Here is a 25,187-nt window from a genome sequence, read left to right as displayed (position 1 = left end):
CTCTTTTATAGCTGCCAGAAATGCTTCACGGGGACAGTGAGGACCACAAGCGGTGCCAGCTGGGACACTTTATCCTGCAGAACCTGGGCATGCTGACTGGGTTCGGCATCATGCTGCTCATCGCCATCTTCGAAGACCGCATTGTTTTCGATTTTGGCTTCTAGTGGAGGACAGAGGAAGCAGAAGGAGGGGAGAGCTGGATGTATCAGTGTTGTTCTTGGCCTTCACTTGCTCTGTTTGCAATGTAACGGCCCGGTCTTGCATGCAACGTGTCTCGTTCATGGCCTGTGCCTCCATTCCAAACATGCTGCGGTAGCTTATGCATATCTCATGACTCTGGTAGTGGTGTTTATACTCTGCTCCTCCATCACTTCTCCTCCGTCAGTTCCAATCTGTCTGCTCCCCGTGAAACATAAAGAGGCAGAGTGACGGAGGAGCAAAGCTATGCCCCAACCAGGATACACCTCCTCTGTTCTGAACGTTTAAAAGAATAAAATAATGTAGATAGTGAGGTGGTGCAGGGCGTGTGTTCATACAGAGAGGCAGCTGTCACGGCTCAGCAGCTCGCCGCCTATCCATCATCACCTGTTGTTAGTGTGTTGTCGTCGTACACCTCCCCGTGTCCTCGTCTCTCATCCCCTCTGTGCTGTGTCCTGTCAGCTGTGCTGCGTACATCTGTGGTGTGTGTTTCACCTGCCATCCATCGTCGCTGTCTTATGTGATCACGTCGTGTATCAAACGCCGTCGTGCCAAGCCCCGGCCACTGGAGCAGCTCCACAGCTGCATCGCACAGTGCCCTAAAAGCGACGCCCGGCCCGGCCCCACCTGGCTGCTACATGTGGAATAAACTATTTTAGCTGGTGTTGCTTCACCTGCAAAACACGCTGACAGTTTTAAGCTGCAGTATCAAAACAGAAAAGAATTCAGCTGTTTGTGTGTAGGAGATTGTCTTAATTACTCAGTTTTTATTTTATTTTTGCTGCCATTAACTTTAGTTTTGCCCTTAGAATTATGTTTTACCGCCTAATTTTTTTTTAAGACTACTAAACCTTTGTAGTTTGTAGTAGCCCTTTTCAGACATGGGATAGGTAACAAGTGAGAGTATTCTGTAATTCAAACATAGGTTTCTTCTTCTTCAGTGCTTTGAATAGTTATGTTATAATTGAGACAAAAACTGTTTTTAGAGATTTTTAATGTTTTTACTGCTGCTGGTGGGATGTAACATGACGCCACCGTCACAACGTGGCCGTTTCCCACCAGCAAGCATCAGACCGCCAACCCAAATGTTTCTTAGTGGGAGTAGATGCAAATACACGCAAAGCCAATGTGACTAAAGTCATCAAAATATGTCTGTATGGAGTGCATCTAAAAACTAAATTGGGAACATTCAGATCCTGTAAATGAAAGTTGTTGTTGTTTTTTTTTTTTAAAGCGTGTCTGAAAAGGGTTACTGACAGCTGCTGCTAACAGCTGCCAAAGCCTTTACACACTAGCATTTACAGTAATCAGTGTTTTCTTTTTGTCTACTTTGGGAACCAAATGCTGCAAACGTCCAGCCAACTTTGTTCTGTAAGGGTCTAACTATCTCCAGCTAAATGAGAACGCTTCTTACTTAGGCCTCTTTGAGAGTCACCGACTTCAAAATGTGAATTAAACTTATTTTTATCTTCATAACAAGTGTTGTAGTTTACTCGATTTTTATTTAGGGTGCCTCTTTGAGTTCATGAAAGGTGCTTTGTCCCATTGGACCAAACTGGTCTGTAGTTATGGTAGGAGGTTCAGTTGTCTCATCTTCACTGATGAGACATACATCTGTAAATACATGAGGTCTGTCTAGCGTCACTTGTTGTGCAGCTAAAAGTTGAAGCTAAAAATTCTTCCTGCTAAAAGTGTTGTTTGAAGAATGAATTCCTGACAATCTGTGACAGATGACGCAAAGAGCAGTACACTCCAGTGCTTCTAAACATCCCAGCACTTCTAGTAATCGATTAACCAGGTTATCGATCCACAGCACAAAGGTTATTTAATGGGAGTATTTTTCCAACCATGTGTAGTCACTGTGCTGGCTGTGCCCAAACCTGCCACAGTGTGGATTTTCAGCGGCTGGTGCTTGATGCCACCCATCATCCCGCCCACCCCGACATTCCATTGGCTGCTCTGTGGCTCACATGCTAAAGCTACCAATCCTGGCTTCAGCTGCTGGAGCACGCAGACTTCAGTTATCCTGTCACTGTGTGACATCCATCGTCTGTCTTAACTGGCTGTAAATCGTCATGAGTCTCACCGATCTGACTGAATCATGAGTGAAGCGGTACAGACGTGTTGGGTGTTTTTATTCTTTGTACTGCAAGAGTAAAAACGGTGAAAACTTTTGTTCCTTTTTAAATGAACTGTGTGAAGATCATGGGAGGTTGTCCAGGGTGTATTGTGACGGTGTTACAAGCCTTTTTTTTTTTTTTTTTTTTTTTTATTATTATTATTTTGAAGCAGATTATGTCGTGACCACAGTCGTCTTATTATCTGCACGGTTATTCTTTGTACAAGTGTTTTATTATTTCATCTTATGTTCACATGGAATTTTAGTGCAATGGGACCTGAATGTATTTTAATTCAGAATCAAATGAAGCTTATTATTTCCCCCTTTTTAAAATATAAGTTTACATCTATTTGATTGTTTTCCTCCAATAGAGACTGTTTTCTTTTTTTAAATAATTTAAACATTTACCGCCCTGTCGAGTGCTCAGTAAGACTTTGTGACACATCGCCCAAAGTTTCCTCACTGTTTCTCAGGCAGAAAGACCATGATCATATTTGCTTTGCTCTGTGTATATTTGTTTAGTGACCTGGATATAAAATGCAAAATGTGATATCCTTGCTTTTTGCCTGTCTGTACATTCTCCCCTACAGAAGGAAAATAAACTCTGGAAACTTCGTGGACTCCTGATCTTTGATGGTTCTGCCATAATCTTGCCCCTCGGTGCCTGTCTCTTATATTTACCACAACAAATTCACCGGTGATTGGCAGATGTAGTCCACAGACCTTCTGTCCACCACAGTTTCCTTCTTACATATATCACCTGAACATCTGCTCGAGCTAATGCGTAATAATTGCTTGTTAAACCCGTCAAACTGCGCTCTGGCTCTCACATTTATCCACACCGGCACAAATTGGCGGAAGAGAGCTGAGAAACCCTGTTGGCAGCACTCCTGCCAATCCTCCCCTCACTTTATCTGCTGAAGCTGGTTTGTAAATGAGTGACCCAGAAGATGGATCTGTGAAGAAACCAAACAGACTGTGCAGCTGAGTCAATGCCCTGTTCATTAGAAAAGCTGTGATTTTATTCCAGGGTTCGCATGTATCTGTCCGATGCTGCTATTGCACAGTGTCAGGTATCTGGATCAGGACTATTGGGGCTAAGAATCCTATAAGGAGTTGAGATCAGGAGGTTTGAGGGGTGACAGTGAAGTAAATTAAGGTTAAACAAGTATGAGTGCAGCTTTTGTCTCTATGGTGGATTTGCTGGTTTTCACTGGTCAAGTTTCGGTGTTAAGAAACGACTTTTTGACGTTCAGTGTTATTACAGTTTTCAATTTTCAATTCAATTTTAGTTACACAGCGGCAAATCACAACGGTCGCCTCAAGACACTTCATATTGTAAAGTAAACCCTAGAATAATACTTGCAGAGAAAACCCAACAGTATCACTCATTATGAGCAAGAACTTTGGCGACTGTGGGAAGAACTTCCTTTTAACAGTAAGAAACCTCCGGCAGAACCATGCTGAGTTTAGTTTTTATTCTGTTAGATCACTGTCAGACTTTGTAATGATTATGATATTGTGTGGAGGGCATATGTCTTCTTGGTCTTGTAGACACTCAAAGCCTGAAGAAATGTGTCCATCAGCCCCTCATCAGCAAGTTTTAATGTTTTAACTGGTACTAAAACCAAATGTATTACCTCCATATTTTAAGTCATTTTAGTTTTCCAAATTCACAACAGTTAACTAATGTTTATTTTTGATATCTGGTTGTAGTTTTATTTAACTATAATAAGCTTGGTTACGTTTAGGAGAAGATTGTGGTTTGTGTTATTATCCAGTGCAGCGTGAAGAGGTCCTTTACAGGAGCTCGACCAGCCTCACTGATGTCGTCCAGCTGATGCATCGTGGCACTGACATTGTGTACGACACGTGCTCTTGTGTGTTTTGTGGATGATTATTGGTGTCATTTTTTGGCGTTGCAGGTTTGTAACATTCTGAAAAAAAGCCCAGAGAGCCTGCGTCGGTTTCTGTTCCCGATTTTTTTAATTACACGTCAGAGTGTAAAACAAATCCAGACGTAAGCCAAAGCTGAGACTACGAGCTGAGCTGGCAGAGTAGAGCGACCCCTCTTCTGATCCAGTGCTCCCCAGGAACGTTGGAGTTGAGTGTCATGGCGATGACATAATTGGTGGAGTGTCCAGTGGTGGACAGGGTGCCACGTCGCTCGCTCGTCTTGTAGACGGGCGCCAGATAACACATCCTCTCAGGAATGTCGCCTCGCTTCATGGGCTTCAACCACATCTGACAGAGAGAAGCACAGAGTGTTACAGAGGGGACGGGATGGGGTGGTCGCACCTCAAAGTGTTGGGGTGTGATCTGTTTAGAGTTTGGAAAGCAGCCGTGGTTGTGTAGAGGTTGTTTTCCTTTCATAAGATTTGACTGGTGGAATAATTCAGCTGGCTTTGGGGGTTTGCTTCGCCTCCGCTGATGACACACAAAAGGAAACAGCCCTGATTGCAGGATAAATGCACTGTGATGGGCGTGGGTGTCTTCAAAGGGGTTCAGAGGTCAGGATGGAGCGATAAGCATTCGCTGCAGTGGAAACTAACCTGGCTCTCGATTTGTTATCCAAACATTAACTTACAAATTGGAACTTTGGGGACAAACTTATAAAACAATAGCATTAACGAGCAAGAGCTCCCTTGGGCTATTAAGAAGTCTTGGTTATGCAAAAGGGATAAACTGGGCCACTCCAAAAAACATCTTTAAAAACCCAAAAAACAAAAACTGTTTGTAGACTTGCAGCCTGAAAAACTGCTCATCTGGTTCCATAACGGGCGCCTCAGCGAAGATTTGCATTTCAAAGGCAGGCGCGGCAGCCTCTGTTGTGCTGCTTTTTTCTCTCCCCACAAATAATAAACACATTTTTAATTAAGTTCCGCTCTTGTCAAGAACTGATTCTGTTAATAACTTGCCCTGAACTGTCTGAATATTAAAAAAAAGTCAGTCTCGTGCATAATTCATAGGCGCTGACTGCATTGTGAAGAAGAGAGAATGGAAAAGATTCAAACCGTAAGGAAAACTTGATCAGTGGCTGCTCTGAGCCACCGGCTCTTACTTCCATCACTCTGCTTTCATATGCCACAGCATGCCCTGCTAATTAATAAAAGGATGGGAAGGAGACAAGTGTCCTGCAGGCAGAATGTAAAATAGTGCTGAGGCTGCAGCCGAGTCCAGAGAACATCCTCCTGGGTGAAGCAGCAGCTACACCCGCAGCGGCTGCTGCTCGCTTCCTTTGCAGTATTTGTCCCTTCTTAAGTAAGAGCTGTCGCACTGGGGTTTACGAGCAACGCAACAATTAAAAACTTTTTCTTTCTGATGGCCAGAGGGATTCACACAAGCACAATCAATAAACCTCCTCCCTGCAAACTTTATGTAAGAATTTGTTATGCAACACGGCTTTTTGGGGCCTTTTTGGACCAGGTGCCTGCAGTGTTTTGCTATCAGCGCCACAAATTCATTTAACAGTGCCCACAATGAGCTTTCAAATCCACAAGCTGTAATATAAAGTATAAACCAACACGCTTCTCTCTACGTGTTTCTGCATGGGGCCTCACCAGGAAGGCATTCATAAGCCAGTTTCACACACGCGCTGCAGCGTTTACCTTCCAACCGAGGCCTTTCAAATCCAGTCATTTCAAAGTTTTGTGGGGTTTTTTTCTACTGAATTATCAGCTGGTTACAAATAATGCCTTTTTCCTCTTATTCTGCCATACACATCATGATTTTTTGCCTTGACACTGGTGCTTAAATCTGGAATAGAAAATAGTGCTGAGTGAAAACTAAATGATGCCTTTAGGCTGTGACATCAGAAAACAGTTTTTAAACAGAGCTTAATCTGTTTATCAGCCCTGAAAAACTCCATAAGGATGCGCTTTATTTGTGAGGGCTCACAACAGCTGCAAAAAATTCAATAAAAAGCACAAAATTATTAGAAATAAAAGGTGAGGACCAACATGAACGCAATGCCGATTGCTCACCACAGGCATGGAGTCGTGCAGCACTTTGGGATAGGACTCAGCAAGACGTTTGGTCTTTCTGTCCCAGCGCGCCCCATCAAGGAACAGACCTCTGATGTACACACCTGACACAAACACACACAATTCATTCTTACTGTGATATTAAAACCTTACCTTCTACAAACTGCAGATTTGGACAAACACATTTCTACATGAATTAAGCTGAACTGACCTCTGCTTGTTTGCAGAGTGCAGCAGGCTCTTCCTCTAATAGGCTGGAAAAGGGGGCATGACTTAGAGATAACTAGATGTTGGCACCCCTACAGTATGACACACCCAAATGCACAAACACACTGTCAGATTTGTAGCTTGGCAGTATAGCTTGTGTTAGCTTGGTGGGGGCCCAGCAGGGAGCTGATTGAGGATGAGACTTTATGTGAGACTTTGACTGAGAATCTCACAGCGGAGCTGGAGGCACAGCGAGGGGCTGATGCAGGCCCGCATGTAAGAGAGAGGCAGGGATGCTTTACTTTAACTTACTTTTTCACTTTATACTTTGCTTCTCTCGTATTCAGTCAGCCTTGTGTCACTTTCATCTGTTTGTTTCTTCTCCTACACCCACCACTTGTGTTCCTCTCATTTCGCTCTCTGCTTTGAAACCTCATTTTGAATTCCCCTCTTTCATCTCTCAGATTCCTTCCTACTAAAAGTGCTCTCCATCTTCCCCGTATCTTTTATTTACCCTCATTTAATGAGAGGGGCCTTTAGAAAACCTGTCCTAATACCCTGCTTACACTATTAACCCAAGGCCACGCTCCCTCATCCTATCTGCTGTTTTCTTTCTCCTAGCAGCATCCTACCATCCGCTGGAGGCTGATTGTACTGTCTGTCATCCAGGACCTCGAAGTCAAAGCCCAGCAAATCGATAGGGATGGTGTGCTTCCTGGCGTAGTTCTGCTGGCTGCCTGTGAGAAAGGCTTGGGTGAAGAAGAATCCTGATATCCAAAATACAGCAGGCACGCCCTTGTCGTACCATTCCTGAACACACACAGAGGAAAAGAAGACATTTAGAGTCAAAACAGTCAGTGAGGAAAAGCAAGTCAAAAAATAAATGCACAGAAGAACAAGAAAGTCCATGTCAACATTACACACTGCAGGTAACTAAAGTACAATATGTTTAATATTATGTTGAGCTGCTAATTTAACCTGTGATAATTCCTGATTTATACAAACAAAAGGAATTACAGCACATATGTTATTTAAATGACAGATTGTAATGTTAAAACTGAATTCTTCACTTGATCCCTGAGATGTTTCAGTCTGGACCACAAATCAAGCGACACACACTGAGGCACAGCACTAGCATGCACTAGCATGCCACATGCTAGTGCTGTGGCATTACAATAAATGTAACCTGCCAATTCAGGAAATCACTACAGGAATAAGAAAACACTTGTAGCCTTCGACCCCCAGCCCCGAAACAAAAGTGATCACAATTTCATCCAATCACAGACCCCTCACGTCCGTCGGGATGGGGGCATTGTCCTCCTGGAAAAGATGATAAATATGATCTTTAGAGCAACTTTGTACTGGTTTGCAGGTGGACCCAACCCACACCAGCAAAATCCTCTCACAGAACAACAAAGCACCAAATCCCTGCACTGTAGGGTCAAAAGTTAAATTTTTCCTCCTTTTTTTTTACTGATTTCTGTATTCATAAATGTTAACAGGGATTATTATTTTTACCAACATCTCCTAAACAAACATGCAGTCACAGTTAAGAAACACAGCACTTTCCAGCTCACTTTTAGGGAGTTGCGAGTGGATGCACACACACACAGTATTCTTTTCATTTGAGTGGGTACTAACAGGAGGAGGATATTTCTGCCGTGGGAACTGACAGCACTGTTCGATGAAGCGCTTCACTTTGCAGACTCACATGGTAGGTCATGTGGCTGCAAGTGTTTCCAGTGCCAACTCTGCTCATGATTAAAATGCATAATACAGCAGATCTCCCTGCCTCCTCCGTGTTGATAAGCCACTGTGGAATAAAGCACTCTTGTGTAAGTGTGCCAAGTGTGGCACAGCTTAAGGCAGATCGTTATACAGCAAAAGTATGCAATGACTTAAGTTTTTCATCCATAACACTTATGTGTAAAAAAATGCGGTTAATACCTTATTAAAACATTTTTATGTTGTTATTTAATTTTTAATCAGCTTTACTATTTTTATTTTGTGCTGTGATAATACCTGACTTAGGCACGACTTTAGCTCATGTTCTCCACTAATTGGAAGGCTGGTGGTTCAATCCCTGTCTGCTCCAGTCATGCCAAATATCCTTGGGCAAGATACTAACCCCAAGATGCTCTCCGAAAGTTTTAGACCTTCATCCATTAAAACTGTAGGCATAGATTTTTTCCAGTTTAACCTGGTGAGTGATCGACATTAGGGCTGAACAACACGGTCTGCGAGGCCTCGCTCCTGTAACTTGAAGAGCTGATCTGAACCTGTTGGTGATGTTTATCGCCTTGTGCTGCATGTAGGAAAATTTTAATGCATTGATCTGGTAAGTTCATGAGCTTAATTCACAGTAAAGGACTTAGATGGGCTGGAAGTAAAATGTTACTTTCTCTGTTACACCTGTGCACTTTTCAAATGCAGCTTCCTAAACAAACTCACTAGCCACCATCTCATCCAAGTATGCTCACTTTTGGCTCAAAAAAAAAAGCAAAATGGTCAGATCCTTATAACTAAACTCCAGTCAACAGACCAGAATCCAATTTATTTGATGCAGTTCTCTTGTTTTAGTCACCTGCAAGAACGTCAGTCGCTCTAGGAAGTCGTTGACGTAGCTTCCTAATGATTTGAGGCTGGGGTAGGACTTCTTCATCCACATGGCTGGGATGCGACCCTTCAGGATGCTGCTGACCACCTCCTCCAGCTCTGCAGACATCACCACGAGACCCTGCACACAAACACACCCACACATCACACACATGTGATTAACTTTCTTTGAAGCTAGCAGGAGACAGACAGGTGCGTAATGGGGAACTCTTACTGTTCTGTGGGGGGCCTTTGATACCACAATGAACTATGATGTGCTTTGTTCCCCTTGTGAGTCTTGGGCTTTCTCTTCAGTCTGGTGACGATGGAACATCTCAGAAAGAGATGTGTTCATTAAACTTACAAAGACAAGCACGCAAGTGTCTAGGCTTATTTTTCTAACCTTTGAACAACAGGACTGCAGTTATATGCAGAGGAACTTTGCTTTATTAATTTCATTTAGTCTAATTACAGTCAATCATCGAATGCTGTTTCCAAGTTTCCAAGTGTGTTTGTCGCAATTTAAGAAAAGAATAAAATAACTAATCAAAATTATATGAAGGTGTTAGAATCTATTTGGGAGTGCAACTGCTCAGACTCCTGTAATACTTGTATAATTTACAGTGGGGCAAAAAAGTATTTAGTCAGCCACCGATTGTGCAAGTTCCCCCACCTAAAATGATGACAGAGGTCAGTAATTTGCACCAGAGGTACACTTCAACTGTGAGAGACAGAATGTGAAAAAAAAAACCATGAATCCACATGGTAGGATTTGTAAAGAATTTATTCGTAAATCAGGGTGGAAAATAAGTATTTGGTCAATAACAAAAATACAACAATACTTTGTAACATAACCTTTGTTGGCAATAACAGAGGTCAAACGTTTACTATAGGTCTTTACCAGGTTTGCACACACAGTAGCTGGTATTTTGGCCCATTCCTCCATGCAGATCTTCTCGAGAGCAGTGATGTTTTGGGGCTGTCGCCGAGCAACACGGACTTTCAACTCCCGCCACAGATTTTCTATGGGGTTGAGGTCTGGAGACTGGCTAGGCCACTCCAGGACTTTCAAATGCTTCTTACGGAGCCACTCCTTTGTTGCCCGGGCGGTGTGTTTTGGATCATTGTCATGTTGGAAGACCCAGCCTCGTTTCATCTTCAAAGTTCTCACTGATGGAAGGAGGTTTTGGCTCAAAATCTCACGATACATGGCCCCATTCATTCTGTCCTTAACACGGATCAGTCGTCCTGTCCCCTTGGCAGAAAAACAGCCCCATAGCATGATGTTTCCACCCCCATGCTTCACAGTAGGTATGGTGTTCTTGGGATGCAACTCAGTATTCTTCTTTCAGACTGTGGCACCACGGTTGTGGAATTCTCTCCCACTGTCTCTTCGCTGCACGGACTCCATTGATTGTTTTAAGAAACAGCTGAAGACATTTTTATTTAGAAAAGCATTTGATTAATTTCTTCTTATGCTGTTTTTATAGTTTTATTGTTTTACATTGTTTTATTTACTGTTATATTGTTTTATATTCCCATTTTCTGTGTTGTAAAGCACTTTGTGATTTTTATCTGTGAAAAGCGCTATATAAATAAATTTTACTTACTTACTTACTTACTTCTTCCTCCAAACACGACGAGTTGAGTTTATACCAAAAAGTTCTACTTTGGTTTCATCTGACCACATGACATTCTCCCAATCCTCTGCTGTATCATCCATGTGCTCTCTGGCAAACTTCAGACGGCCTGGACATGCACTGGCTTCAGCAGCGGAACACGTCTGGCACTGCGGGATTTGATTCCCTGCCGTTGTAGTGTGTTACTGATGGTGACCTTTGTTACTTTGGTCCCAGCTCTCTGCAGGTCATTCACCAGGTCCCCCCGTGTGGTTCTGGGATCTTTGCTCACCGTTCTCATGATCATTTTGACCCCACGGGATGAGATCTTGCGTGGAGCCCCAGATCGAGGGAGATTATCAGTGGTCTTGTATGTCTTCCATTTTCTGATGATTGCGCCCACAGTTGATTTTTTCACACCAAGCTGCTTGCCTATTGTAGATTCACTCTTCCCAGTCTGGTGCAGGTCTACAATACTTTTCCTGGTGTCCTTCGAAAGCTCTTTGGTCTTGGCCATGGCGGAGTTTGGAGTCTGACTGTTTGAGGCTGTGGACAGGTGTCTTTTATACAGATGATGAGTTCAAACAGGTGCCATTCATACAGGTAACGAGTGGGGGACAGAAAAGCTTCTTACAGAAGACGTTACAGGTCTGTGACAGCCAGAGATTTTCCTTGTTTGAGGTGACCAAATACTTATTTTCCACCCGAATTTACGAATAAATTCTTTACAAATCCTACCATGTGAATTCATGGATTTTTTTTTTCACATTCTGTCTCTCACAGTTGAAGTGTACCTCTGGTGCAAATTACTGACCTCTGTCATCATTTTAAGTGGGGGAACTTGCACAATCGGTGGCTGACTAAATACTTTTTTGCCCCACTGTAGCAACACTGCTTGTATGAATAACAGTAACACACAGACTTTTACGTAGACAAAAATTATATGCAGGATAATGTCAACACTTTCCCTGGTTTAACAAAGAGAGGATGTATATTAGGTTGTTGCACCCAACTGTATTCTGCTGAATGTTTATAGTATCTGATTTCTGAGGATGCATTACCAGTGTTTCCTCTATAATCATTCAGCAGAGATGTGCGTCCACACATGAATTATTACTTTCACTGAACAGAAATGTAAAATCAATGATGATTCATCATTTGGCGTAACTGTTTTTCTTAAACAAATTTACTGCAATTACACAGCGTTTGTCATTTGGACAATATCCAGACAACAATGATTCCTGAGACCTGGACCAGACTTAAACACTTAATGCTTACTCCCCTCTCTGGTAGGTCAGGTATTACCCAGAGGCGGTATAAAGGAGAGGCGTGGCACTCTCAAAACGATCAATAGAAAGTGATGGGAAAACTCCTGAATGCCAAGTGTCTCACCTGTCTCCCAGAGAGCCACCACAGAGCCCAACTAGGAAACATATGATCCAGTCATCTTGTACATTTGCAAGTACACAGTTGAAGTTCATGACAGTTTCAAGTGTGCGGCTGCTGATATATCTGTTATCATGCTAAAGTTCTAGCCAGGAGTACTTTTTCTCATCTTACAGTCTCCTTAATGTAAACCAGCACATTTTCTGTGCGCTCTGGTGGGGTGAGCCACACACTTTGATCGTGTTGCTTTTTTGAAGTGAGTTATAAGTAATTCATAATAGTGTTTTTATATCCCATGACCACTGAAATAAGACTTATGGTTCTCCTTTCAGTTATTTAGTTAGAGGCTTTTGCTCAGATGGCTGCTAAGTGACGACACTTAATTCTTGATATTTTCATATTTCTCTTGTGAAAAGTGATTTAAAAAAAAAGACACTCTTCAAATTTACTGCAGATACATTCCAGCCCTTTCTCCACGTACCTTTATGGCCTTCTGAATGTTGATGCAAGAGTCTCGGATCGTGCCGAGCAGGTTGTTGAAGCGACCCATCTCCTGCACCAGCACTGTGTTCATGCTCTGGTTGTAGCTGGTAGGAAAGCGGCTCATTGCTGCCTCCAAGTCAAAGTCTTCAGGCAGCTTACTGAGGATGTCAGCTGCCACTTCAAAGACCATGTCATCTGAGGATTTGGCATCTGCGCCTGAAGAGCGGGACTGATCAGAGACATAGAGCACAACAGAGCGACAGAGGGCTGATGAGAAGGGAAGGCAGGATGTGGGGTTCTCAATCGATTGACAGTTCATATTTTTTAGGGAAAATTACCATTTGCTGTCTTTGACTTGTCAAATTATGTATTCTCTTTTAAAGACTCATTTGCACTAGTGCTATTCTGATCCTGAAAAGACCCTGATGCTAAGAGGGCCTGACTTCTGACTCGACTTTGCTTATATTTCATCATCTTTGTGCCTGAGTGATTCACATTTTATGCATCTAAAAGAACACAGAATGACACAGAATATCAACGTTTTTATATTTTATTTTACCTTCTCTTTCTTAATTTGTACACATTTCTCAGGTTATAGCTGCAACACTGTCCACAGAGGAATCACTGCAAGTATAATCTCAGGATTTCATCATACAGCGCGAGATGAAAGGCTTCACTGCATTTTACCCCCGATTTCTCCCACGCAGTAATTTGACACACTCTTATCAACAATTATAATGATCATTCATGGTGATAATTATTCACTCTAATCTGTGATTCTTACGCTTTTCTTCTTAGTGCAACTTGCACCATTTACCTATATGATGCTTAGTCACTAGCCAGCGGTAATGGATAATCATTGGCTGATGGCAACAGGGTTACAGTAGGAGAATGATAAATAGCTGCTTCATTCCATTTGAAGTGTCTCCCTGTTTATCGGTCATTGAGACTGATGAGATCGTATTAGATGCTAATGAAGTCCACACATGACTGGAGCCATTATTAATCTTGTTGAATGGAATTTATACGAATAAATGCCAGACTGCACGGAGCTCTAATTTTAACTTGAGATCTAGAAGTCACGATGCATGTGGAGATAATTCTGTCTTTGTAGCAACGCAGGTCTGATGCTATAAAAATACACTTTCACTATATATGCTGAGCTGAATGTGGAATTCTTCTCTAGTGTTGTGTGTCGATCCACTTTAAAACTTCTAGCATAGAGAAATATTTTTTCAGAAGTCAAAGACACTGTGGTGGTTCTTTAAATAAATGGATACACAGATAAATAAAAACCCCTTTCCACTTTGCAGTAGAAGCCACACTTCTTTTATGTTCGAGTAGGCCTTGATGCAAAATCCCTCACATTTGATTTCCATCAAACATCGACTGGAGCGGGGAAGCGGTAAGATATATAATCCTGAACAAGCTAACCTCGTCTAACAAAGCTGAGCTATAATGATGCTGGATCACACAGCTCCACCAAAGCCACTGTGACTGTGTCTCTGCAGCCTCAAAGCACAATGTTGCTCTTTGAGAAGTCTCTCTAAAAGCAACTGCAATATTTATTTCGATTTTTTTTTGTTTTTAATTAATGCTGCACGGTGCATTTTAATGCAGGCCGATAAAATATTTAGAACAGATCCACAGGAGGCATACCGATGCTGTGTGTGTTTATGGGAGAAATAACTTTGGTGCCTAGGTAAATGTGTTCCTATGCATGTATTCCGGTCTGTTTATTTTGTGTTTGTTTGTGTGTTATGTATTTGCGGGGTCAGAGTGGGTGGGGTCATTCCAGCTGAGCATCTGGGATGTTGGCCAAGAGGGGGCGCTTTGGCCTGGGAAGCAACCAAAGACTGCTGGCTCTTTCTTTTTTTAAATTTGTGCCGAGGTCTGGCCTCAGTGCTGTGTTTTTTTCCATTTCTGTGGTAGTAAAAAAAGGTCTCTACAAAGTACTCCTGGATATGCCCGTTTATTTTTCCTAAAAGATTACTCATGTGTGTCTGAACTTCCTGTGACAGCTGATCAATACAATACAGACTTATCAAGGGTCAAGGTAGCGTTACCTGTGTAAGCAAGATGCTGTCAAACAGAAGTTGAGTCTCAGCCTGGTCCTTGGTGATATCTGCGTTAGCGTTCATGCCAAAAATTTCTGGTGACGGATTGAGTGGCAGCGACTTGGTATATTCGATGTAGTTGTCGTACTGCGACAGAGATGCAGAAAACAGAGGGAGAGGGGACGAGTGAAGTAAGAGGACGATTTTTTAACGCAACATCAGGAAACATCTCGAGTAATAACACTCGCTGAAAAACAAGTCGGCTCCTTAGATTGCTGACATTTATTTTAATGACTATGTAAATGTGTCTTCATGAATAAAAGATGTGGTTGGAGGGGGGTGCAGTGCTGGAGAACTAAATGCCAAATAAAATGGTGTGCACCATAGATTGTACTAGTGTTAACAAATATATCAGCCCTCACTGATGGTGGCTTCCTGCTGTGCCTTGTTACACACATTTTATCTGTTAATGACTTTTTAAAGGTAGCTCAACAACAATGCAAAGGAGTCCTGCAATATGCTTCCTTGAAAAACTGCCAGGTTTACTTTTATTGAATTTTAAGGCAATGATACTGCAAGCAGCTTTGTGTAACTGATATTTGAATATGAATGAAAACACGAGTGAATAACATACCTATGCTGTACTATATATCAAAAATTCAACAGCATGAACAAACTCAGCATCTGCTAGTTTAGCAGACTGCACTTAAACCTGGTTGACATATTGTGACATCAAGGCAAATACTGAGGAGTAGAACATGTGAAGAGGTTAAAGCTGAAGGAACACTTACAGGTACAGATACACTTACAGTTCTTCTTACAATACAGAAGAACTGTATTATTTCGTCAAAGGTTTGGACAAACCTTTTCATTGCATGGTTTTTCTTTATTTTCATGACTATTTACATTGTTGCTTCAGTGAGAATCTGCAAAACTATGAATGAACACATATGGAATTATGTAGTGAACACAAAAAGTGTGAAATAGCTCAAAACACATTTTATATTTTTCTATAATTACTGCTTTGCACACACTCTTGGCATTTTCTCATTGAGCTTTATGAGGCAGTCATCTGAAATGGTTTTCCAACAATCTTGAAGGAGCTCCCAGATGCTGAGCACTTGTTGGCCATTTTTGCCTTCACTCTGTGGTCCATCTCACCCTAGGTGGGATAGGTCAGGTGAGTGTGGAGGCCAGGCCATCTGGCACAGCACTCCATCACTCTCCTTCTTGGTCACATAGCCCTTACACAGCCTGGAGCTGAGTTTGGGGTCAGTGACCTGTTGAAAAATAAATGACAGTCCAACCAAACACAAACCAGATAGGATGGCACGTCACTGCAGGATGCTGTGGTAGCCATGTTGGTTCAGTGTGCCTTCAAATTTCACTAAATCCCCAACAGTGTCGCCAGCAAAGCAGCAAGAAATTCCACAAATGAACCCTGACACAGCACACCTGTGAAGTGAAACCATTTTAGGAGACCACATCATGAAGCTATCTTCAGTATGAATCTACAATATAAAAAGTAAAAAAAAAGAAAGAATAAAACATTAAATGAGAAGGTGTGTCCAAACTTTTGACCGGTAGTGCATCTACCATAAGTCTGAACTGAGCATATGATCATGAGGTTTGCAGTCAGTTATTGTCCCTGGAAATGGAGTGTGCCTGATAAAAAACATATTATATTTGGTCCATAAACAGGAGTTAGATGGAGTTTTTGTTGTGGCACCAAACACACATTTTGAAGATAATAAAAGTAACGAGAAGTTACTAAATGTGACTAAAGGAGAGAGTTACAACTCAGATCAGTGAGACTGCATCATGAATACTGCAAAAACATTTCCCTGGTATTGACATATTACCATAAATCCTGTGCTTATTTTGTTGCCTACAGCCAGACTTTAACCAAAGAGGTGATTCGTTTAAAAAAAAATCTTATCTGAGACTCTGTATATCTTACATCTCCCTCAGCTGGTGCATAGTACAGCCCACTGGGGTCAAATGTGTAGCCAGGGTCCTGGATGATCTTTGGGGTGTAAAAGATCGAGAGGATCGTGCGCAGGGTTCGTCTGTCCCAGTCGTCAGTCACTCGCCCGCCGTAGTTACACTCACCGGTCATGTAACAGAGGGCATCAAACGGCACTTCCTGTACAACACAATAAATCATTCATTTCATAAGAGAACATAACAGCAGGTAAGTGAGAGGTAGTTGATTTTCAATGTACACAGATCTGCCAGCTCTGACAGGTGAAGTGATCGTTTTTTTTCGTTGCAAAATAAAACAAAACGATGGGAAACTTATGGCATTCATGCAGACATTACTTTGACTTCTACCTCATGGTAGAAGCTTCTTCAGCAGAGCAATGTGCTCTGTCACAATGCAAAAATTCCTTAACAGCTGTAAAACAAGCCGGATGAACAAAGACCCCACCCCACAATCCACAGAACCCGAGGATCCAACTACAGCCCACTGCCAGAAACCATAAAACATCCAAACTATCCCATTCAAAACCACAACAGGTTAGAAGTATTTCGAAGCACTGAGGGGACATACACAGTATTTGTCAGGGGGTTATAATGCTGTGACCTGACACACCTGTCACTTTAGAATCAGCATTCGCACACAAAAAAGCGTGTGAGGATGCAGAAGGGTGAAGTTGTGGCCAGTTTGGCATTTTCTTGAGGAGGACTTCACTTAAAAATGCACTGAGCAACACTCAGCCACAAGCTGAAAATGTCACTGCGTTCCAAAAAGATCCTCAGTAGTTTATGCCTACTGCTTTTTCCACAGGAAGAGGGGATGGTGGAGGATTGGAGTGCTATCTGTATGTGGAAAAATGTCAAGAGGGGTTTTGAATATGGCTTATGAAAAGGAATACTTGAGCAAAGCAGACGGTAGTTGTAAAAGCCAGAATTTTTAATATGAGCTTAGATGCTGACAGCTATATAGGAGTACATCGTGGATGTGGGTCTGCATGTGAGATAAACTCACTTCATACAGCTCTATGTAAAGTTTATATGAAAGCACTACATCCCAGACCGCATGGAATTTGTAACTGGTTAAACGCTTGCGTTCACTCGATGAAATACAATGTTTTTTGGAGAGAAAAACACAGTAAGCAAAAAAATTGCCCGTGAATGGAAACAATTCAAGAACATCTACCTGGTACTGTTCCAGGAACATGTGTAGTTGCTGTACAGAGATCCGGAGGTCAGTCTCATTGAACTCGTATGGAATGTTCCAGCCTAAAGGTCCAAACTTTCTCCTCTCTTGGGTCAGGGCGTGGAAGAAACACAAGCCATACAATAGCTTCTTGAACACAGCCTGGGAGGTGGAACAGATGAAAGATGTGATCTAAGATAAATAGTGGTGCTCGTATCCCACTGCTAAAACACACACACCCTGAAATCCACCCGCTGATGGAGCCATGGTAGACATGCACAGCAAGCCACCAAGACATGTTTGCATACTGACCGGCTTGCTGCAGCTGCCAAAAAACTCTGGGTCAGAGATGGGATCCATTAAGAAGGAACGTGCAATGTTGGAGCGGAGACCTTTTGGAGCCTCGTTGGTCATCTTAACACCATTCTGGAGCACCGCCACAGGGAATGTGGGAGATGGGTAGCTAGTAAGCCACAGCCTGAAGTCTGGGTGGGTGGTATCTGGGTTCAGCCCCTGCTCACAGAGGCAAAAAGCAAGTAAATACATGCATATATTGGAACAATATAACTTGCTGTGTACTGAAAAAACGCATGTCCTCACCTCACAAACTCTCTCCAGTGTTGACATCCATGAAGTGGCCAAGTGGCAGTTTTGCAGAACCACCCAGGTGCCTTCGTTAATGCCTGTCTGAATCATGCGCATAGCAATAGGACCTTGGCCTTGGCCCAAAGAGAGGGACGTCAGCTTGTTACCAGTAAAGCCCTGAGAGATAAGAAGAGTGGTGCACTTCATTTTTTAGCTGCTTTTTGACTGAGGTCTCTCTCTCTCTCTCTCTCTCTCTCTCTCTCTCTTTTTTTTTTTTTTAGACCCAGTAAATATTGAGATTGAATTTCTTTCATTGTTAGAGGCAATTTTGATTTCATTTACAGTTTGATGCACACAGCAGGATGACAGCTATAGTTGTAATGTCTCTGTACCTTTTCATCTCCAAACTTGAGCAAAGCCGCCATGGGGTCGGAGCCAGGGGAAAGGATGAAGATAAGGGGGGCACAACAGTGGCTATCTGTAAAGGTGTTACTTAAGTTAAAGGGTGGTGCTTCAATGAAGTGATGGCCCAACTTGTCTGAAACAAACTCCTGAACCACGGGAACAATCTGAGGACAAGTTAAAGGAATGTTTTAGAGGTTTTATGTGAAAAAAAGGTTATAAAAAGAGATCATTCCCCATGTGGACTGACTTTGTCTGGCCTGAGACAGCGAATCACCAGCATCTTCTGAAACTGGCTCAGCTTCTCCTGCCACTCATTAGGAAACTGAGTCTGATGGGGCTCCTGCAAATAGACAAAGCAGAGTCAGTTTTGATTCAGACTAAGTATGCATGGGAAGTACTTTTAGTTTCACACTGCATAACTTTCCAAATATTAATCCTGTCATATGTCATAAATATATATTTTAAGCTGTAGAAAAGCACTAGATATTTTAAATCTGTTGATCAAAATGATCCTAATCAAATACCAGCTGAGGAATAATTATGTCAAGTTTTCGGTGACAGGCAAGGTTAATCAGTGCAATCGTGCAAAAAAATAGAGAAATATTGTACATAACTAGACATGCAAATGAAAAGCATGAAGAAAGGCAACAAATGGAAGCAGACAGAAATGGGGAAGAGAAGAAAAAAAAAATGGGAAATGGGTTTTAGGTCACAGCAATATGTTTGATTAATTAGTGGAACAAGTGCACCGGAGGAAGTGAGCAATGGTAGAGGGAACTTTTGGAATTATTTCCCCTAGGCTGTTTGTCGAGAGACTTCTGGCTATGTGTGTTGGCAGGTGCTTTGAGATGGATACACCTATTTAGGATCTCCTGGGGATTCACTGTGTGAACAGGGTGTGTTAGCGTGTGTGAGTGCCCGTGTGCTTGATTGAACAGCTGTTCTTACATCAAAATTGAATAAATGTGAATTCTACAACTGGAACAAACTCGATTTAATTAGACAGAAGTGTTGTGGCTGATTTTGTTGATTATAAATCAAAGATGGTTTGTGTGTACGTATGTGCGACGGCAAAGACACAAGCCTGTACGCCGCACGCATGTTTGAATGCGCCACACATTGATTAAGCAGCTGTTCTTGCATTTAGATTGCATAGATATGAGGAGCACAACAGGAGCTGAATAGATTTGATTAGATTAGATGAAACCTCAGTTTGTGATTCTCTGTGTTTCAAAGACGGACAGTGTCTCTGTGTGCATCATAATCTGACAGGAAAATGTTTCCCTCTTCAACCTCCTTTGTTCTGTATGCCCTTTATATTCACTACATGTATAATAACTGAAAAAAAGACTCTTAAAACAAAGTACAAAGTTAAAGCTTCAATGTGTCAGATAAATCAGATCAACCAGTGGCTTTAAAAATTAATAAAAAAGCTAATTTGAACAGGGCCAATAGTTTTGAATCAGACATTTTCTTGTACTATAGGAGGGTACAGTATGAGAAAACAACTAATCCTATGATTTGTTTGGCATATCTATCATTAATTTAAAAAAATACAATATTTGAAGTGATGTTGTATTGACAAAACTAAAAAGAAAAAAGATAACAATGTAACGAATCAAATTATGGCATGTGTGTGGAATCAAAGTGAGAACACATGTTATGATTAATAAAGAAATCTAGCCGAGACAAAAGGTGGTAAAATAGTCAAAGCATACATGCTACACTGAATATATAAACTGAAGTACTCTGCATCCACATTGTTCCCAGGCAGGGAAGGGGGGAGCGCCGCTGCACCCCAGTTGTGAGATTCCACAGAGCCACCCTGCTAAGCTTAAAGTTGGGCGAAGCTGGCCTTGTGTTTAATGCTGCTATTTTATCTCATTCACTGTTTTCCCAAGGTTTGATTGTTTTGCATCTGCACAGCCAATCAAACACTTTTACTATTTACATATTAAGAAGAAATTAAGACTCTGTTTCTTGTTGTGCTTTCACCAGCAAAGCAGCAACTTTTACTCTAGTCTGTGTCTACAAGACAAGCACTTCCAAAACACTCATTGCATCCATCAATCTTCTTCCACTTACACATCCAATTCTGGGGCTGGAGTCTATCCCAGCTGCCACAGGGAAAGAGTCAGGGTGCACACTGGACAGGCTCACAAGCTTGTAACAAGGTGACACAGAGACACAACCATTCATACCTACAGACAATTTAGAATCACCGGTTAACATGCATGTCTTTGGACTGTGGGAGGAAGCAAGAATACTCATAGAGACCCCGCTGAGAACATGCAACCTCCACACAGAAAGGCCTCAAACAGCTGGTGGTCGTTTAAACCAGGAAACCACCACCATGCCACCCGCAGGACACAGATAACACCCACACCGAAAAATAATTATAATATTTTGTCCGCTGTACGTCAAGTAATTAATCTATAAGGTTTGGGTAAGAGGGCGAGATGAAAAACATAGAAACAAACAAAAAATAATAATTGTTAAATCTTTTGATGTACATATTAATTTTCCAAAGTAAACTTTGGGTCAGTGGATCCACTCTGATCTATCAAACCAACAGACTGCAGACAGATGTTTTAATTTCAATACTCTGTTGACACCAAAAGAGGACCAGTTTGATGTAAACTGTAACCAAACTCACTTCCACCTAGAAGTTAACACACTTCCTAAAATATGACACAAGTCACAGAAGCTAAATTAATGTTTAATATTGATTAACTTTACATTTTAGGATGATTTACTGCCCCTATGATAGCAGCTGATCTGTATTTTTGGGTTGGATCTTTCTCATCTTCCTCTTGACAATACCCCATATAGTCTCTTTCAGCTAGCTGGCCAATAAAGGACACTAACAACATGGTCAAAACACCATTTGGTAGCAGTTTTGGGATTGTGGGCAGAAGCAAACTTCTGGTGGAGAAAAGAAAATCGGCATCCACATAAAGCGTTCTGTAGATGGAAACATGAAGTGCTCTGGTAGATGGCTGACTCGATAAAACACAGTGGGCCAACCACCACCAACATAAGCAGATAACATAGCACCCAACACTGGCCAACTTCACTGGATTTGAAACACCTTTTGATTCTCTCCACTCTTCCTCCAGACGGTAGGATGCTTTGATTTCCGAATAAAAAGCAAAATGTACTTTCATCTGAAAAGAAGACTTTGAACCACTGAGCAAAAGTCCAGGTAAAATATTCTGATGTGGTCTCTGGCTCAGACAGTGTAGCTCCATTCCTGTGCATGGAGGCAGATTCTACTTCTTGAATCAGCAGTCTTCCCTATAATTGTTAATATTGCCAATGCAATGGTACCAATAGCACACTGAAATTCTGATTTTCATATGCTATAAACCATAATCATCAAATTTAAAACATAAACCGACTTGAATATTTCATTTCAAGTGACTTAATACAGACTACATCAAAGTTTATTTTTCTGAGTTTAAACTAGAAAAATAAATGAAAAATGTCATCATACTTTTTTACTATATTCAACAAACCCAGCGAGAGGCGACTTACTGGGCTGTCATAGACCTGTTTCCACTCATTTCTGCAGCCTGTCAGGTCCTGACGCAGGCCTTTGAAATGTTCCATCGCATCCAAGCGGCATATCTCATCCCAAGACTTTTTAGGCAGCCAGGTGCAGGGATTGGAGTAGGGGTTGTCCAGGCCCACACCGCCCGTTAGAAGGAAGCGCCACTCCCCCTCTTCCACCTATAACATTAATTAGTGACATGTCCTGTTAACACAGCAGCAGAATGACCAGAATTTGTAATTAAGTGGATTAATGCTTGACAATTTGGGGGATTATCTTTGGATAAGTAGTTTATGCAAATTTGAAATAGAAGAAACAGATAATCTAAAACAATCCTCGAGAAGACCAGAGCTGAAAACTGACACTAAGGAGCTTGTTTGATTATCTAATCACTTATTTAAAAAAAACAAAACCCAAACAATATGTGTGTGTTCTCCATTATCAAATGTGTGTCTGTGCATGTGTAAATTCCTACCAGCTTGCTATGCATAAGCAGGCTGACAGTGAGGCAGAGGGAAAAAAGTAGCTTATCCTTCTCAAACAGAGAGCGACACACATTCACATACAGTGTATAGGTAAAGTGGTCTCTCAGGATCTGCAGTCTGAAAAAGAGACGCATGCCATCATTTAATAATCTTTAATCACATTAATGCACCATCACCAGCATTGCATTTAATTTTTTAACAGAGACCTTTAAAACACTGTTTTGGTGACCAGCAGGAACTAGTATTTTGCTAGTACATTAGTCAGGCCTGCCTACCTCTGCTCCAAGTCATCACTCTTGTCTGAGCTCTCAATGGAGCTGATGAAGAGGTTAATAAACCAGGTGAGGGAGTATTGGTACATGGGTTCAATGTTAGCCAGGTCAGCAATAGAGAAGAACAAGATTGCCGAATGCACGGCAATAGGTGTGTAACCCATGCGGGTCTCATCAATCTTCTTCTCTGTCACCTCGGCCACGGCCTGCTTCTCTGAGATTTCGTTGGCAAGCACCTTGGAAGCAGAGAGGATCTCGACGGCAGTCTCATCCTCCAGGATGTTGCCCTGAGAGGAGGACAGGACCTCTAAGATTTTGTCCTCGATCTCCTTCAGTTGTCTGAAAAAAAAAAAAAAAAAAAGGGAAGAAACTCTGAATTAATAGTCTACAGTATTTTTCACTCAGGGAAGTAGAGATTTTATTGAATTAGTTGAATGGATTTGACCTTGGTCTAACATATGCCTCTGTACCTTTTGTTCTCTGCTCCCTGCAGAATGAGAGCCTGTTTCTCTTCTTCCAGGTCAGGCCTCTCCCGGGCTACCACAATGCCCAGTAGCTGGTCTTGAATGCCCTCTGGAGTGATCATGAAGTTTAGGAGTGTCACCTACATCACACAGAATATCCACTTCACGTACAACTATGGAGACATAATTGTTGAAGAATAAGTGATGTACGTGTGTATGTTTCAGAGGAAGGTGTCCGCCCTTTTTCTCAGCCATTAAAGTGAAGTGTTGATCGTCTCGGCTTTAGAGCTGTTCTCCTGGCCAAACCTCCTACCCAATAAATTCCAGTAACTGCTTCAGCCTTGGCAAAGTACAGGTAGGATGCATTTACTTTTTTCTCCTTTTCTGTGGAAAGGTGTTGCAGGAGTTGAAGGAGTGTCTTTTACCACAGGCGTAGTCATCCTGCGCTGCACTTACCCGGAGGTTAAAAGCCTATATATGCTATCTACTCTCTGCCCTAATAAACGAGTGCACTTCTTCGGGGCTTAATTCCATTTCTATTGATGCCGTGAGACCCACTCAGCTGGTGGTAAAGACTCAGAGCCTGTATAAATCTCCAGTTTGTCCTTTTCACACATACACCCTCCTTCTTTGCCTCGCCTCGTCCCTTGCGCTCCTAAGGGCTTTTTTTCTAGATGCTTACCCTCTTGTATTTGGAGCTATTGCGTTTCAAATAGGGTTTAATGGGAATAATGGAAACTCATAGTGTACTGTAGAGAAGACAAAAAAAAAGATTTAAGCAAAATGAGGGGAAAAAAAGGGAAGAATTGAGCCAGCTGTGAAAAATGAGTTGAATCAATCTAATGGCTGCCCATAAAGAGGAGAGCCCCTGCAAATAGATGCTTGAAATGTGATCTTCTGTAATGCTTTCCAACCCCTTGCCTCTCAGTAATGCAATTTTCCTTTAATGCTCCTTTTCTTGGAATCCTTTTTTCAGAGTGGATGGGGGCTGTGTTCCATTGGGAAGGTGATATAGGTGATATCACTGAACAATGATTCACTGTGTTATTGAGGTAAAAATGTCATTTGGGTGGTATCAATAACTAAGAGCCAAAGAAGAAAAGTAGATCTCATCTGATATCAAATGAAAACTTTAAATAAAAAAACAAAACGAAAATCAAACCTCAGTTCTAAATGATGCTATTTATCACTATTATTATTGATATTTTAGGGCAGAAGCCTGCAGATGACTCTGTTGGTTTATGTGTGTGCTTGTGTTTTATTATTCCCTTCTTTGTTGGCTCTGTTGTGGTAGATACATCTATCCTTAGCTGTGACACAATTAAAGGGTTGTAGCTCCATCTGTGTGGAAGAGGTTAGTACAGAATGCATAGAGGACTGCATACGGCTCGTTACAGCAACACTGAAACTTGCTGTAAACAGCACTGTTATGTGTGGTGACTATGAATGCTATCCTCTGCTTTAACTAAAGGTGGTATCAGATTTACGTCTCAGTGATGGAATATGTTGAATAGAAGGTTTCTCTGCGTGTCTCCACAACGTAGAATTAAAACATTAAAACTAATCACCGGGAATTTTATCCATTCAAGTTCTTTCTGGATGCTCAGATACTT

General features: G+C 41.8%; 2 protein-coding genes across 7 annotated transcripts in view; one reads left to right on the top strand and one right to left on the bottom strand.

Moving 5' to 3' along the window:
- slc39a10 (solute carrier family 39 member 10) overlaps nucleotides 1-2,931 on the top strand; it is a 35,383-nt gene extending 32,452 nt beyond the window's left edge. For both annotated transcript variants that reach the window (XM_082508232.1, XM_082508231.1), the window contains one exon: nucleotides 12-2,931. In XM_082508232.1, the coding sequence (XP_082364358.1) occupies nucleotides 12-164 (153 nt within the window). In that variant the 3' untranslated portion in view covers nucleotides 165-2,931. The remainder of the gene's footprint in view (nucleotides 1-11) is intronic.
- A 1,370-nt stretch (nucleotides 2,932-4,301) lies between these two features.
- dnah7 (dynein, axonemal, heavy chain 7) overlaps nucleotides 4,302-25,187 on the bottom strand; it is a 77,646-nt gene continuing 56,760 nt past the window's right edge. For 3 of the 5 annotated variants that reach the window (XM_082508571.1, XM_082508574.1, XM_082508573.1), the window contains 16 exons: nucleotides 23,581-23,714; nucleotides 23,114-23,449; nucleotides 22,829-22,955; nucleotides 22,338-22,532; nucleotides 19,048-19,140; nucleotides 18,788-18,964; nucleotides 18,411-18,572; nucleotides 18,123-18,323; nucleotides 17,811-17,972; nucleotides 16,608-16,793; nucleotides 14,657-14,794; nucleotides 12,589-12,819; nucleotides 9,092-9,244; nucleotides 7,140-7,317; nucleotides 6,277-6,404; nucleotides 4,302-4,561 (listed from right to left, as the gene is read on the bottom strand). In XM_082508571.1, the coding sequence (XP_082364697.1) occupies nucleotides 4,355-4,561; nucleotides 6,277-6,404; nucleotides 7,140-7,317; nucleotides 9,092-9,244; nucleotides 12,589-12,819; nucleotides 14,657-14,794; nucleotides 16,608-16,793; nucleotides 17,811-17,972; nucleotides 18,123-18,323; nucleotides 18,411-18,572; nucleotides 18,788-18,964; nucleotides 19,048-19,140; nucleotides 22,338-22,532; nucleotides 22,829-22,955; nucleotides 23,114-23,449; nucleotides 23,581-23,714 (2,808 nt within the window). In that variant the 3' untranslated portion in view covers nucleotides 4,302-4,354. Of the gene's footprint in view, nucleotides 4,562-6,276; nucleotides 6,405-7,139; nucleotides 7,318-9,091; nucleotides 9,245-12,588; nucleotides 12,820-14,656; nucleotides 14,795-16,607; nucleotides 16,794-17,810; nucleotides 17,973-18,122; nucleotides 18,324-18,410; nucleotides 18,573-18,787; nucleotides 18,965-19,047; nucleotides 19,141-22,337; nucleotides 22,558-22,828; nucleotides 22,956-23,113; nucleotides 23,450-23,580; nucleotides 23,715-25,187 lie in introns of those variants that run through there. The other 2 variants (XM_082508572.1, XM_082508575.1) reach the window with 2 other exon arrangements.

This window comes from Aulonocara stuartgranti (genome assembly GCF_965226115.1).
Source record: "Aulonocara stuartgranti genome assembly, chromosome: 16".
NCBI lineage: Eukaryota > Metazoa > Chordata > Actinopteri > Cichliformes > Cichlidae > Aulonocara > Aulonocara stuartgranti.
The sequence above is the reverse complement of the archived record's forward strand: the minus strand, read 5'-3'. Positions and strand labels throughout refer to the sequence as shown.